At 46.3% G+C, this 13,651-nt stretch overlaps 1 protein-coding gene across 10 annotated transcripts in view; it reads left to right on the forward strand.

Moving 5' to 3' along the window:
• Aak1 (AP2 associated kinase 1) overlaps positions 1 to 8,331 on the forward strand; it is a 151,720-nt gene extending 143,389 nt beyond the window's left edge. For all 10 annotated transcript variants that reach the window (XM_052174235.1, XM_052174236.1, XM_052174233.1 and 7 more), the window contains one exon: positions 1,352 to 8,331. In XM_052174235.1, the coding sequence (XP_052030195.1) occupies positions 1,352 to 2,475 (1,124 nt within the window). In that variant the 3' untranslated portion in view covers positions 2,476 to 8,331. The remainder of the gene's footprint in view (positions 1 to 1,351) is intronic.
• The last annotated feature ends 5,320 nt before the right edge of the window (positions 8,332 to 13,651 follow it).

Consider the following 13,651-nt stretch of genomic DNA (forward strand, 5'->3'; position numbering starts at 1 on the left):
AGCCACACTGTACCATATAGAATTCAACTTAAAATTTGAGTTTAGAAATAAAAATGGGAGGGGGGACTTGAAATTTATTTATTGGCAACTGATTAAAATAAAGGGCTGCTTTTACAAAGTTACAGGATTTGAAAAAAAGAGTACTTTTGCGTAGTGTCTTTTAATAAAATGTTCAGAGCTCTCACCCCCCGAGTTCTTGACAGTGTAAATCCTCAATAAGTAGCTGGTTTCCCTATAAATCCCTTCCTCTGTGCTCTGTGTGCTTAGTTCAAGCAAGAATGCTAGTAGCCGGCAGAGTATAGGAGAAATTCCTGTCTGGCTAGATATTCACTGGGGGTGGAGGAGAGTGGGGGGAGAGGGCCTGATGGGGAGGGAATAGCCAAAAGCTAATATCCTCGTGGGTTGGGCATTCTGGTGGTATTTCTTTTTTGAGCCCATAAAGAAATACATTTTGTCCCACCCCCACCCCAACTGCCCTTTCTCTGGATTCTTCTTGCTTAGTTACATATGCCTTTTTCCTACCCTCCTGCTAACATGTGCCCAATGACATACTTCTAACCTGCTAATATTTCTTGGAAGGTAAGCTCTGTTGCATTCTGATAATTGTCTATTTGATTTTAAAAGCCAGTGCACCCAGAGGCACCTCTACCTACAGAAGCACTCGCGCTAGTGTCTAGAGTTTGCTAGTCGTTCGGCTTAAAGAATTCAGTGGTGGGCTCATTAAAGAGAACTTTGCTAACCTGATACAATAAAAACAAAATTGTAGGGCAACTCCAGCCAAAGTTGATAGTATCTAGTATGACTCAGAAAGTACCCTCAGAATTGGCATCGGCCATCACTTGCTCTGTGAGTACCATTTGTGGTACATCATCAAGTAAGGCTGCACTTACTGACAGCCGAGCTCTTGTTTGTCGGGGTCTGCCCTCTGCACGTGGAGCACATGCCAGAGGCATGGTGAGTTCCTCCCCAGGCAGTGGTTCTCCATAGCCCAAGTCTGTCTGGTGTGTGTGGAGAGGAATGACTGGGCTGCTTTCATTTGCCCCTGAGCCAGGTAGAGCAGGTGTCCGTGCCTGGCCTGCAAGTAGGAGTGTTGCCTCGTTGCCCTGAGTGTCAGTGTGCCTAACATAGTCACCTTTCCTGTCCATTGTGTCTATCATGATCCAACCTGTGAGGTGACGCTTGCTCTTCAGTCTGTGTGCATTTACCTTGCTTGACTTGTTTATTTTTCTTGTTTTTCCATTGTCAACATCCATCCTTTGGTCCCACGATGTGTCTGCTCAGTTGAACATTAAATGTTCCCAAAAGCTCTGAACCAGCATCCACATTAATTCTGAATTTTATGCTTTTCTAGGTCTCCAGAGAGAGCCCAGTCCTTGTCCTGTAATTACTGTAGAGCACTTTAAAGAATCCGTGGGCACCAAAGGCCTCCCCCTCTATCCAGATCCCTGCAGAGCTCCTGGTCCAAAGACTCAGAACGCCTTAGAGTCTGATTCTCTGACCCGAGAGGGTCCTTCCAGCAACAGTTCCTTCCACAGCAGTGAGGAAGAGGGCACTGACCTGGAGGGGGACGTGCTGGACTGCAGCGGGTCTCGGCCTCTCCTGGAGTCTGAAGAAGAGGATGAGAGTTGCAGGCCTCTCCAGGAGAAGCTGGGGGAAGCCACCCTGTTCCCTGAATCTGGAGTGTCCACCGAGCCAGAAGAAAGGGGGCAGGGCGGGAAAAAGAGCCAGTTCTCGCCAGTCAGCCAGCCAGCCTCAGATGATCTCGGGGAGCCTGATGTCTTTGCCACAGCCCCCTTCAGGAGCTCGCTGGTTCCAGCAGACGACATGGACATTTTCTCCAAAGCCCCTTTTGTTTCCAAGGGCAGTGTAGCTCCTTCCCAGACGGAGGAAGTGGATGTGTTCTCCAGAGCTCCTTTTACCAAGAAGAGGAGCATGGAGGAGTTCCTGGCTGTGCAGGGCTCCTCACAGGATTCGCCGATGCAGGCCAACCTCAGTCAGCCCGGCGAAGGGCCCCTGCTTGCAGGCCGAGATAGAGCCATGTACACTCCTGCACAGGCGCAGTATCCTGTGACTGGCTTTGCGCCGCAGGCTGGCCTCTCCTCCCACTCTGTCCAGGGGACAGACCATTTTGACAGCAACTCTCCCAGGGGATCTCCCATGAACTCTGGGGGCCATCCTAATGACAGAAACAGAGGACTGCAGCCCCAGAAAGAAGCCTTCTCAGGCCCAGCAGCTGGCAAGCCATTCCGCCCCCAGGCTTTATCCAAATATTCTCGACACTATAGCCCAGAAGATGAGCCAGGTGCAGACGCCCAGCCCATTGCCGCCTACAAGATTGTCTCACAAAGCAACAAGCAGCTGCTAGCTGGCTCTGTGTCTGTCACATCCCTGTCCTCCAGGACTACAGAGCTGGCCACCGCTGATCCTTTTGCTTTAGCTCCCTTTCCTTCAAAGGCAGGCAAACAGAAACCCTAGGAGCAGAGACGAGCCTGAGGCCTGCTTCCACCCACTCCACCAGCACCCATCACACCACCCCTGACTGGCCTTTCAGGGAGCAAACCCCATCCACTGTGACCTTGCAGTCCCCTGCCTCAGAGCAGAATCACTTCAAGGCAATTAGCCAAGTTGCCGTGAGACCTGGCAGGCTCCTTGTGTTACACTTACTGCTTTTTTTTATGTTCATGCCCAGGCTTGTAGGCGCCTGTGTCACCTTCGTAGAGGCCTTCCACCGCACTCAGAACGGATTTCTTTTCTGCCCAGAAACCTTTTCAATCCAGGAATATTTTACCCCCAGATAACAGGGGCTATATTGTACCATGACTTTGAATTTTTTACAGCTCCTGTTGGAGTCACATGCATTGAAGAATTAAGATTGATCCCTCCAGGACCCAGCAATACTCTTGGAACAGAGAGGTTTCTAGAAAGAAGAGCAATACAAACCTACTGCACATCTGGCAAAGTGAATCTTTCAGCTACTCATCGTTCATTCCTATGGAGCCAGCAGCTTGCATAATACTCTGGGATCTGTCACCGAGTCTGTAGGAGCCACGTGTCTGGGTGCATATGACTATAAGGTGCACAGAGGTGGGGAGAATGCTCTGCCTTCCACGGTCCACTTTGGATGAGTGTGGCCGCTTGCGTGCTCATGCGTATGAGAAACCTTTGTCCTTAGAGTGAGCCCATCATGCCTACCTCCATTATCCAATCACTTGTTTTCGTGCATTTGCCTGTTGACCTGACTTGAACCTTGGCTTTATTCAATTTTTCTTCTCATGGTAGAATTGAAGTTGTTGGACAATTTGGGGCAATCCTGCTGGAACTGAGGTGTCAGTGAAATTTTTAAGTTACATTTACCTGGTTTTGAAAAATCAATTTTCTCAAACTGGACATGGTAGGTACCTCATGACTGTAATCCTAGCACTTGGGAAGTTGAGGCAGGAGGATTGCCACAAGTTAGAGACTAGCTGGGCTTAATACTAAATTCCAGGTCTCTATATCTCTACACCCTCTCCTCCCAGCCAAAATAAGTCATCGGTCCTTGTGTTTCCCTGGCAACAGGGGAAGAGAATCTTCAGAGGTCCAGCCACTGGGAATCCTGCCTGGGTACCAATGTTGTAAAATTCATTAATCAGGAGCCCAAGCCACAAGCTAAGTTTGCCTGGTATTTCCCCAAACCCTTCCCATACACCTCTACTGCCTCTTAAGTGGGTACAGACCTAAGACCTAGAAGTAAACTGAGAATGGAAAAGAGTTGGTCAGTTGTCCTTGCAAATCTTTCAATGATCTGTTCCTTTCAGGTGGTAAAGTAGAGCAGACAGGTGACTGGCTGCATGTTGAGAAGTGTGTTTATGTCTGGACGGCTCTGACTCATACCTAGTGTTTTTCACGCCCTTTATTTTTACTGCCTTAAAATAAGCCCTGACTCCATGAGGGCGTTCCACTGGGAAAAGAGCTGGCACCAACCCCATGTGCACACTCACTGATTCTCACAGACACTTCCTCCACTCGCCTGGGGACGTGTGGAGAGCTCTGTACCAAACTAGATTAGTGGTGTAAAGATTGCTAGTAGCTAGGCACGGCAGTGTACCACTGCAAGCAGGGCACTCAGGTGGTGCAGGAAGAAGGGATTCCAGGGCAGCCTAGACTACATGACACACTGTCCCAAAAGAGAAAAAGAATTACTGAAAATCCCTCCAGGACTGAAGCCTGAGGGCCAGGCTGCACTTGCGATCACTTAGTTGTTACAGCCTTGAAATTTGAAAGTCGGGGCTTGGGTGCACAACTCAGCAGAAGAACACATGCTTAGCATGCACAACGCCCTGGGGTCTATCGTCAGTACACGAAAGCAACACAGTAAAACTGAGAAGTCTTGACGATAACATAAGAATGACTACTTTTTGTGGTGTCAGGGACCTTTAACCCTAAGGACTTGTGAGGCAAGGACAGGTGGATCTCTGAGTTTGAGGCCAGCCTGTCTACATAACAAGTTCCAGACCAGCCAGTAAGTGAAACCCTGTCTTTAGAGAGGGAAAAGGGGCTATTTTCCCCTACTTTTTTTCTTAGCATTCTCCACCTGTTTAAATAACAGTCAGTGTCTCGGACCCATAGCAGCGCCATCTGAGGACTTGACCCCACCAGAAACCTGCCTTTCACTTCAGTAAAGGTTAAATGTTTTCTCTAGGAATTTTCTTTCTCACAATTATTATTTTTGAACTTTCTGTATAATAGTGGATACAAAATTGTCTTTCTATTAAATAAGTAGTTTGACTAATGCACATGGAACTTTGCTACCAAACTTTCCACGCTTGTCACCAGATGAAGTCCTCCAAGGCCCATGCAGAAAGGATGGAGATGTTCAGAGAGCCCTTGCTTGATGTCACAGCTCCTCCCCGGTTGCAGCACATACCAGTAGTCCCAGCTGCTTAGGAGGCTGGGGCAGAAGGACAGCTTGAGCCCAGGATCTCTTGGCCAGCCTTGGCAACACAGAAGGGCCCATCTCTTGATGAGAAACTGTAAGGTCAGTTTCAAAATGCAAGGTCAACAACACCTCAACAGCGCTGCAAACTGTTCTTCCTTTGGTTACTAGATTGCTCCATCTAATCAGTCATTTTATCTGACAAGGTCCAAATTAGAATAAAATCATGGATTCTTTATCTTATATAGTTTAATCATTTGTGAAGTGTGGGCTTGGGGCCTCTTTTTATACTGAGTGGGAAGTCTATCTCCATCTTTGAATAGAGAATGAATGTGACCACATGCAGACTGGTTTTCTTACATAGTGATTCATGAAAATCTGACACATAACTGGACCAATGAGTTCGGAAGGAGGTGCTGGGAAGAATCTGGATTACAGGATCAGTGTGTAATTTGAAGATCGGGTGTCTTTCTTTGTGGGATGCCATCCTGAGTGGAAATCCAGAGATGTTTGTTTTACAGGGAATTACAGTGCTTAAAAATCTGTGAGTCAGTAGCAAGTTCCCAGTGACCGTACTGTAACAACTTACTAATAAGGAAGTGGAAAACATTGTCAACAGTGTACTGCACTTTGTTTTATTTTCTGCTGTGTGTTCGTCACTTTGTATATTTCATAGGAAACACCAGAGATTTTTGGGACTTTTGACTTAGTAGGCAGAGATGAGCCAGAGTATCCTTAGGAAATGCTGTACGCTGTGTCATGTACTGATGTATCATGTACATTAGTATCATGTACTGATGAACTCCTAATATGATGTGCAGGCTGGGAGCATAGCTCGGAGGTGGAGCCAGGCACAAGCGAGGCCCCAGGTTCAGCCCTATTAACTGATGAGCACTGTTAACAGAGTTAACGTAGCTGTTTCTTAGGCTTACAGTACAGCTCTTTAGCATCAAATCCATGGTTAGAGTCAAAACAAATGAATAACGAAATGAGCCTCTGTGGCATGCCGAGTCAAACGGATTATGAATTCAAATCAGTGCTAGCCCAGGCAGCTTAGCAAGATCTTACTAACAGACGTTAAAGCGCGTTGGTTTATAGTTAGTTGGGAGAGTGCTTACCTGGCATGTTCCCCAGTGTGTGTGCGCATATGTGTGTGTGCGTGCGTGTGTAAAACAGTCTTCTACTCACTAACCCATGGTATGTCTCAGTTTCGTCTGGCAACTGAGTTCTTCTAAATGGTTAAGAAAATGCTGCCTGAACAGCTTGTTGTATATTTATGTGTTGGAGTCTCTGCTTGTCAGTGTTTTCAGCTAGTCTTCACTGGTGTGTGAAATATTAGAGTGAGCTGATAAGAAATTCTGTATTTTTATTTTGTAAATGAGAATAATCAAAGCGTATATGAAATTGTATGATATATATGCATTGCTTCAAATAGGAAACTTAAAGTGGAAAACCAGGGACCAGGAGATGCCGTGCCCTCAGCAGGGACCAGTGAGTGGGCAGTTTCCAGTGGAGTCTACTTGGGTTCCTCAGATGTAGAGACAGCACCGTCTGTGGTGCCTTTGGCATTCAAACTTTAGAACACATCCCAGTCAACTCCAAAATGGCTGCTAATCACAGCATTTCTCTCAGCATCCAGGTCATTTTGGTGGAAGGTGGTTAGCAGGAGTGTAGTGTGAGGCAGGAGCATGGCCACCATTTCCCAGGCCTCCAGTGCCTACCTAAAATAATAAACACTGGAGTTATAAGTAGAATCATGTCATTTTGAGTTTTTAGTTTTTGAACCATAGTCTTTGTCAATATTTGTTTTGTTTTAACCACCAGAACACTTGAAAACTTAGTAAAAACTTCATTAAAGAAAAGCTTTTAAACTGTTTAAAAAGTTGTGTCCAGTTGTAGGTGGTTCTGCTCTGTCCCTGGAGATCTCTGTGTTCTCTAGTCCCGTTCCTGTTCTCCCTTAAGTATTCCCGCAGTGTTCTCCTGTTCTGACCAGACCAACCAGCGGTGCCCAACAGTCAGGCTCACTCATGGCTGTGTCCCTTGCTGCTGCTGCTGTACAATGTCTGCTTAGGGCTCTGGCCAACCTTGACAATCTAACAGTGAAATGGAATAAAGGACAGAGAATGCTGGTGGGACCCAGCCTTCCTCTGGAGATGGAGAGAAGCTCTTTCCCTGATCTTGCCTGGCTCTAGAGTGAGTGCGTATGTGAGAGGGCCTTAGAATAGCAAAAGTAGCTAAGTGCTGGCCCTGGGGACATAGGCCTGTGATGGGACAAGAGGTTCGATCTGAATTCAAGGCCTGCCTGGGCTGCATGAGAAGACCTTGTCTACATGTGGCTTCGGCCAAAGTGTCTGTAAGCTGTAATTTCACAGGTTTTGTCAGGTGTATTTCAGCAGCCTTTGGCTTCAGCAAGTGTGCCATAGTTGTGACTTGATGGTGAACAGTGAGTGTGGGCTGTGCTGCCTTGTGGTAGAACCATGTGTGTATTCATCAAAGGGATCAGATTCCTTTTGTCAAGGAATTTCAGAATGGATTTCTAAACACCAGTCCAGGACAGGTCAGGGTTGGCTGATGTCACATGCTTAGACTGTGTGAGGCCCTTGTCCAGTCCCCTGCACCTTCACTTTGAGACAGTAAAATCCTTCCCTTCAGAAATGGTGACCCTGCTGTGTTCTGCAAGTCTACCAAAGATTCTTGTGAGGAGTTTCCCAGCGTCTGTGTGCACAGCCATGCACCCTCCTGCTTCCTTCGTGGTGTTAACTCCAGCCCTTCCAGTTAGTCATCTAAAGAGGGCTAAGACAGGACCACAGGCAGCTGGCACAAGCAAGTTCCCTTTGCCAAAAAAACAAACAAACAAAAACAAAAGCAAAAAACCCAACAACAACAAAAACCCTCCAAAGTTAGAAATGAAGTTGTTTGCATCTGTGGTAAGGGAATTGACCAGACATTGCTTCAGCCTTCTTTCCAAGTAAGCACCTTCTTGTGGGTAGCACTGGGAGGACAGTGGTGACCTGCACCACAGAGCTTGCAAGACATTATTTTGAAGGGAGCATTTGATGTCATTTTTAGGGAACAAAAACCAAATAACAGAGGCCAAGGACCATGTGTATTTCAAGGAGGGAAGATGAGCGCCCTCTGCTGGCAGTATTTGGAGTTGATTGAGTGAGGAGCTCTTAAGCAGCCTGGAAGGAGTGCTGAGGTCTGCAGGCCCCAGGAATCCTTAACATGCAAACAGTCTTGAGGGGAAACCAGAAGGTCATTCCTAGCAGTTATTGTAATACCTCTCATTGCAGGCTGTTGGATTTATGTTGTTCACTTGGTGTGATTTATCTTATGTATCTGATAGTTTTTATGGATAATTGTTTGGGTTGTAAACTCCTATACTCTTTATTAAATGAACCTAATTAAGAGGCTAACTTGTGTGTTTTTTTCTTAAGTGGGATCTTCTGGGGATGAAAGGGTCCCTAGGCACCTGTCACCAGCATAGAGCCTGTGACAGATTCTGATCCTCTGAACAGAAGCCAGTGTGGACACCGAGAGGCCCACAAGAACCTAGAACATCTCGAACCCTCTGTCATGAGGGAGAACCTGCTTACTTAGTTTGAACAGACAGTTGGTGGTATTTGAACTTTATTGAGTTTGGCTTAGCAGGATTTCAGGAGAACTGGAAATGTGCTTGTTCATGGAGATGGTCCCAGCAGACCCAGAGCCCTTCAGAGTTCTGGTGTAATACGCATGAGTGAAACCAAAGTGGCCCACATTTTCCGAGTGTACTTACCATCTAAATGCAGACCTCCACCTGGTTCTGTGTTTTGTTTTGTTTTTATTTTTATTTTTTGGAGACAGGGTTTCACTATGTAAATGAGGCTGGCCCCAAACTCGCAGACATCTGTCTACATCTCTGTCTGCCTGGGATTAAAGTCGTGTGCCACCCACCACACCGGGCTACTTGTATGATTTAGGCATTCTTAAGTGTTACCTGGAGGTGGGGGATGTATACCTTTATCTCAGCTCTTGGGAAGGCAGAGACAGATCTCTGAGTTCCAGGACAGCCAGGGCTGTACATAGAGGAACCGTGTTTGGAAAAACAAACAAGCAAACAAACAAACACCAACAACAAAGTTGTTAAGAGTTCTGTGTTCCAAGGTTGCAGCCCTGGACAAACCACTTTCTTTTTTACCTGAGACTCTGCAGGTGCTCTGGGTGAAAGAGTCCCCCTGAGCTTTCTGACTGAGTAGGGGAAGAAAAGGGCTGGACTTCCTCCAAGCCAGGGGAGGAGGGAAGAGGAGATAGGAAGGGGTGGGATTTGCCCTGGCAAGAGAGTCCTAGAACTACCATGAGAAACCCCCTAGAGCCCAGAGAGCCAGATGAGTGCTGAAATGCAGTTATCACTGGCATTTTGACTGGGAGGTAGGTAGCCAGATTAGCTTAGAGGATTAAAATAGAGCAATACTGCTCAGTTATTATGCCCTTAAAGCTTGTTAAATAAATGTAATAGTCCAGTATTAATTGTTTGGGAGCTAGTTGGGTTAAGAGGAAAACTAACGAATACTTATTAAAAATCCCCACTAACAAGCCACACAGAGAAACTGACTCAAAAAAACAAAAAAACAACAACAACAACAAAAAAAAAAAACAAAAAAGTATAGGGGGTACAAAAGACCACAATATTGCAAGAAGGCAATATTAAAACAAACAAAAAAGACTTTTTGAGGCAGGATCTCACACTTTAGCCATAGCTGGCCTCAAATACACAGGCTATCCTGTCTCAACCTACTTTGTTTTAGTATTGGGAATGTCTGCAGCCCCATCATTTGTAAAATTTGCAGTAAATCAAAAGTCGACTAATATCTCCACAGAACATTGGAAATAATAATGTCTCAAAAGAATATGGTAGGAGCCAAGCATTCGTTCAGTGGGAAAGGGATTAAGATTTGAATGAATTTAATGGAGTTGCTTCATAGTTTACCCGCATGCTAGTGTTCTAATCCCTAGAACCTGGTATGGCGGGGGCTAGAGAGATGGCTCCACAGCAGCACTGACTGTTCTTGCGGAGGACCTGGGCTCACAAACATCTATAACTCTACTATCATGAGAGACTGTACTGGCTGGCTTTGTGTGTCAACTTGACACAAGCTGGAGTTATCACAGAGAAAGGAGCCTCCCTTGAGGAAATGCCTCCAAGATATCCACCTATAAGGAATTTTCTCAATTAGTGATCAAGGGGGTAGGGCCCACCAACCCATTGTGGGTGGCGCCATCCCTGAGCTGGTCGCCTTGGGTTCTATCAAAAAAGCAGGCTGAGCAAGTCAGGAAGCAAGCCAGTAAGTAACATCCTCCAGGGCCTCTGCGTCAGCTCCTGCTTCCTGACCTGCTTGAGTTCCAGTCCTGACTTCCTTTGGTGATGGACAACAATGTGGAAATGTAAGCTGAATAAACCCTCTCCTCCCCAACTTGCTTCTTGATCATAATGTTTTGTACAGGAATAGAAACCCTGACTAAGACTGAGACAATGTCTCCTTCCAGCCTCCTTGGCCACTGCATGCACTGACACACTGGCACTCATGAAGATAAAACACCTATACACATTATACAAAATAAAAACCCCGGGGATGTTACTGTATGTGCTAAAGCATTTACCAGATAAGATGAGGATGTTACCCTTCCCCTCCCCACCCGTGCGTGTGTGTGTGTGTGTGTGTGTGTGTGTGTGTGTGTGTATCTGTCTCAGCGCACTTGTGTGTAGAGACCCCTGGTTGCTCTTCTACTGTAAGAAGGAATCAAACTGAAGACATTTTGAATAAAATCTCCATTTTGAATAGGTGTTAAATAAAATGTAAGTTCTCAAGACCTGCCTGAGTTCTGGTACATGGGTTACTGATAATCCTGGCTGTCGCTTATGCTGGGCAGGTCGCCCTGCCACAACTGAACAAGCCAACCAATGGAAACAGGATAAGTACACCAAAACGTCATGTTCCCAAGGAAGCCCCCGTCCCTAATTCCTGATTGGTGAGAGAACTTGGCACAGATGTTTGTGGTTTTGAGGCTTTAAAACCCTCTATACAGATTATTTTCGGGGCTGGAGAGATGGCTCAGCGGTTAAAGAGCACTGACTGCTCCCTCAGAGGTCCTGAGTTCAATTCCCAGCAACCACATGATAGCTCACAACCATCTGTAGTAAGATCTGATGCCCTCTTCTGGTGTGTCTGAAGAGAGCAATCGTGTACTCACATAAATAAAATAAATAACTCTCTTTAAAAAAAAAAAAGAAGAAGAAGAAAAACACTTTACATTTTGGCTCATGGTTGCAATTCAGCTCCTGAGTTCTGTGGCCCTGATTGGTCAATAGTGGCCTAAGTACAAAAAAAAAAAATGTTGTCATCTGCTTAGATACTAAGATGAATGTTCAGAGACTCAGTCAGCTCCCCAGTCTGTGGTGTTCCTGCCTGGTTAGTTTTTGCTGCCTAATTCAAATAAAAATCTTGCTTTGCTGAACTCTTGTGCCTGCCTGGATTTTTTTTTTCGATTTTTGGACCCTAACATCACTTTGTGCATTGTGGCAATGTCTGTCAGTTACCCGGAGCTAGCTGATACAGCTAACCAGCTTGCTTGGTGGATTCTCTGTCTCGGCAGACTGCTGGCCGCATCACCCAGTGTTTCCATGGCCTTTGGGGACTGAACTCCCTTTTTCACATTTGCAAGGAGAGCATAGGATGGAATAGAAGCAGTGGACTCGGAGCGCACAGGCACGCAGCTCTTGGTTTGTTTTTAATTTTGTGTTCTGTGTGTCACGTACACACATGGGCATGCGTTTGAAGGGCAGAGGTCAATGTAGGGTCTTAGTCAGGGTTCTCAAGAATCACTGAACTTATGAATTGTCTCTATATATTAAAGGAACTTATTGGAATGACTTTCAGTCTGCAGTCCAGCTAACCCAACAGTGGGCAGCTGTGAATGGGAAATCCAAGAACCTAGTAGCTGTTCAGTCCTGTGAGGCTGGGCGTTTCAGCTGCTCTTCTGTATAAGCTGGAACCCTGAAGAAGTGGGCTCCAGCAGATGTGCCGGCAAATAAGTGCAAGCAGACGAAGAAGGAACCTTTCCTTTTCCTGTTGTCCTTGTGTAGGCTTCCAGCAGAAGGTATGGCCAGAATTAAAGGTGTGCACCACCATGCCTGGTCCTAAGCTGTTTTTTACTTGAAACATGCTCAGGCCTAGCCTGGTCTTGAACTCAGAGATCTCCTAGCCTCGGTCTCCTGGGATTAAAGGCATGTGTCACCTTTCCTTGGGCTTTTTCATGGCCACTATACCTGAAGATCTGGATCAAAAGTGTATGTCTTCCAGCCTCAAGATCTGGATCATAGGTGTGCTCTCCATTTCTGGATTATAATTCATTCCAGATATAGTCAAGCCATTACAGGGTTTTCTTCCTCTATAATTTGTCACTGTATTTTTTGAGACACAAAAACCAAATCTCTCCCTGTTCCTGAAAGTCACTCATTCAGAAGCTCCTCTTTTCTCCACCTCCCTCAGCACTGGGGTTACAGGCGAGCTGGTTTTTGACAAAGTTGTTGGGGGGGGGGGGAGATCCAAACTCTGCCCCTTCCTGTGGCAGGCACTGTACTCTCCAACTCCCTGGTCTGGAGTGCTAGACACCATTCTCAGGGGAGTCAGGTCTCTCAGGAGAAGCATGGATTCTAGGACCTGAAGCAGACACAAGATGACCAGAGAAGTGTCTCCCACTAGTGCCAGACAGTAGCAGAGAGGGGTCCAAAATCTACCCTGGAAGAGCTTCTGAGCTTAAAGCTAGAATAATTTGAGTTGTAAAATACATGGTACACATTGTAAATATCTGTGCTCTTGTAGGGCATGGTGACACTCCTTTAGTCCCAGCAGAGGCAGGTGGATCTCTGCAACAGGAGAATCGAGTGGAGAGTGGAAGATGAGGGGAAGGGGGGGGGGATACAGGGAGGGAGAGCTAAAATTAAGGGCTATTTGAGCTTGTATGGAAACCCAATACAGTAGATGCTTCCTAAAATATATATGTAGATGAAGGTGACCTAAATGAAATCTCCAAAAAGACAAAGTCCCAGCTGGATATCTCTTGTCACCAAATGAAGTTTCCAGTACCCCAAATGGGATACATCTAGTTGAGATTTTGGCCAAAGGGGTCCCACAGGAACCCACAAACAACCCAGGTGGTTGCCAAGACTATAGGATAGAATGCTTTCCACAAACTGATGGGGAGGCCCTATTGCTGAAGACAATATCCACACGACTCACTGAACATGAAGAAATCAAGTCGGTGCCTACCTAGAGCTTTCACCCCTCCATGCTAGCATCTTTGGTTCAGGAAGATACTCTGCATGCTGCCAAAGGAGAGACGTAAATACCAACCTAGCCACAAACCCTCTGATTTGCAATGGCGTCCCGCCTGCGAGATATGTTAGTGCAATGGTGGCACCAAGCTTGTGGGAGGGCCCAACTGATTTGACTGAAGGCCCACTCCAGGCCATACCTGACAGCGCTTGGGCAGCTAAGAATCTGGACTAGATAGCCCAGGGCAGAACCAAGAGCTACTGTTGAACTGAAAGAACATAGCAATACAACGACTCTAAACATTCCACTAACAGCCAAACAATATGCAGAGTGACAGACCTTGAAGCACTCAGCCCTAAATAGGATCTCTCCATCAGCTCTCTCTTCTCAGGGATCAGGGAACCTGCAAAGCAGAGGGCGT

Source organism: Apodemus sylvaticus, chromosome 2 (assembly GCF_947179515.1).
Source record: "Apodemus sylvaticus chromosome 2, mApoSyl1.1, whole genome shotgun sequence".
In the NCBI taxonomy this organism is placed as follows: Eukaryota; Metazoa; Chordata; class Mammalia; order Rodentia; family Muridae; genus Apodemus; species Apodemus sylvaticus.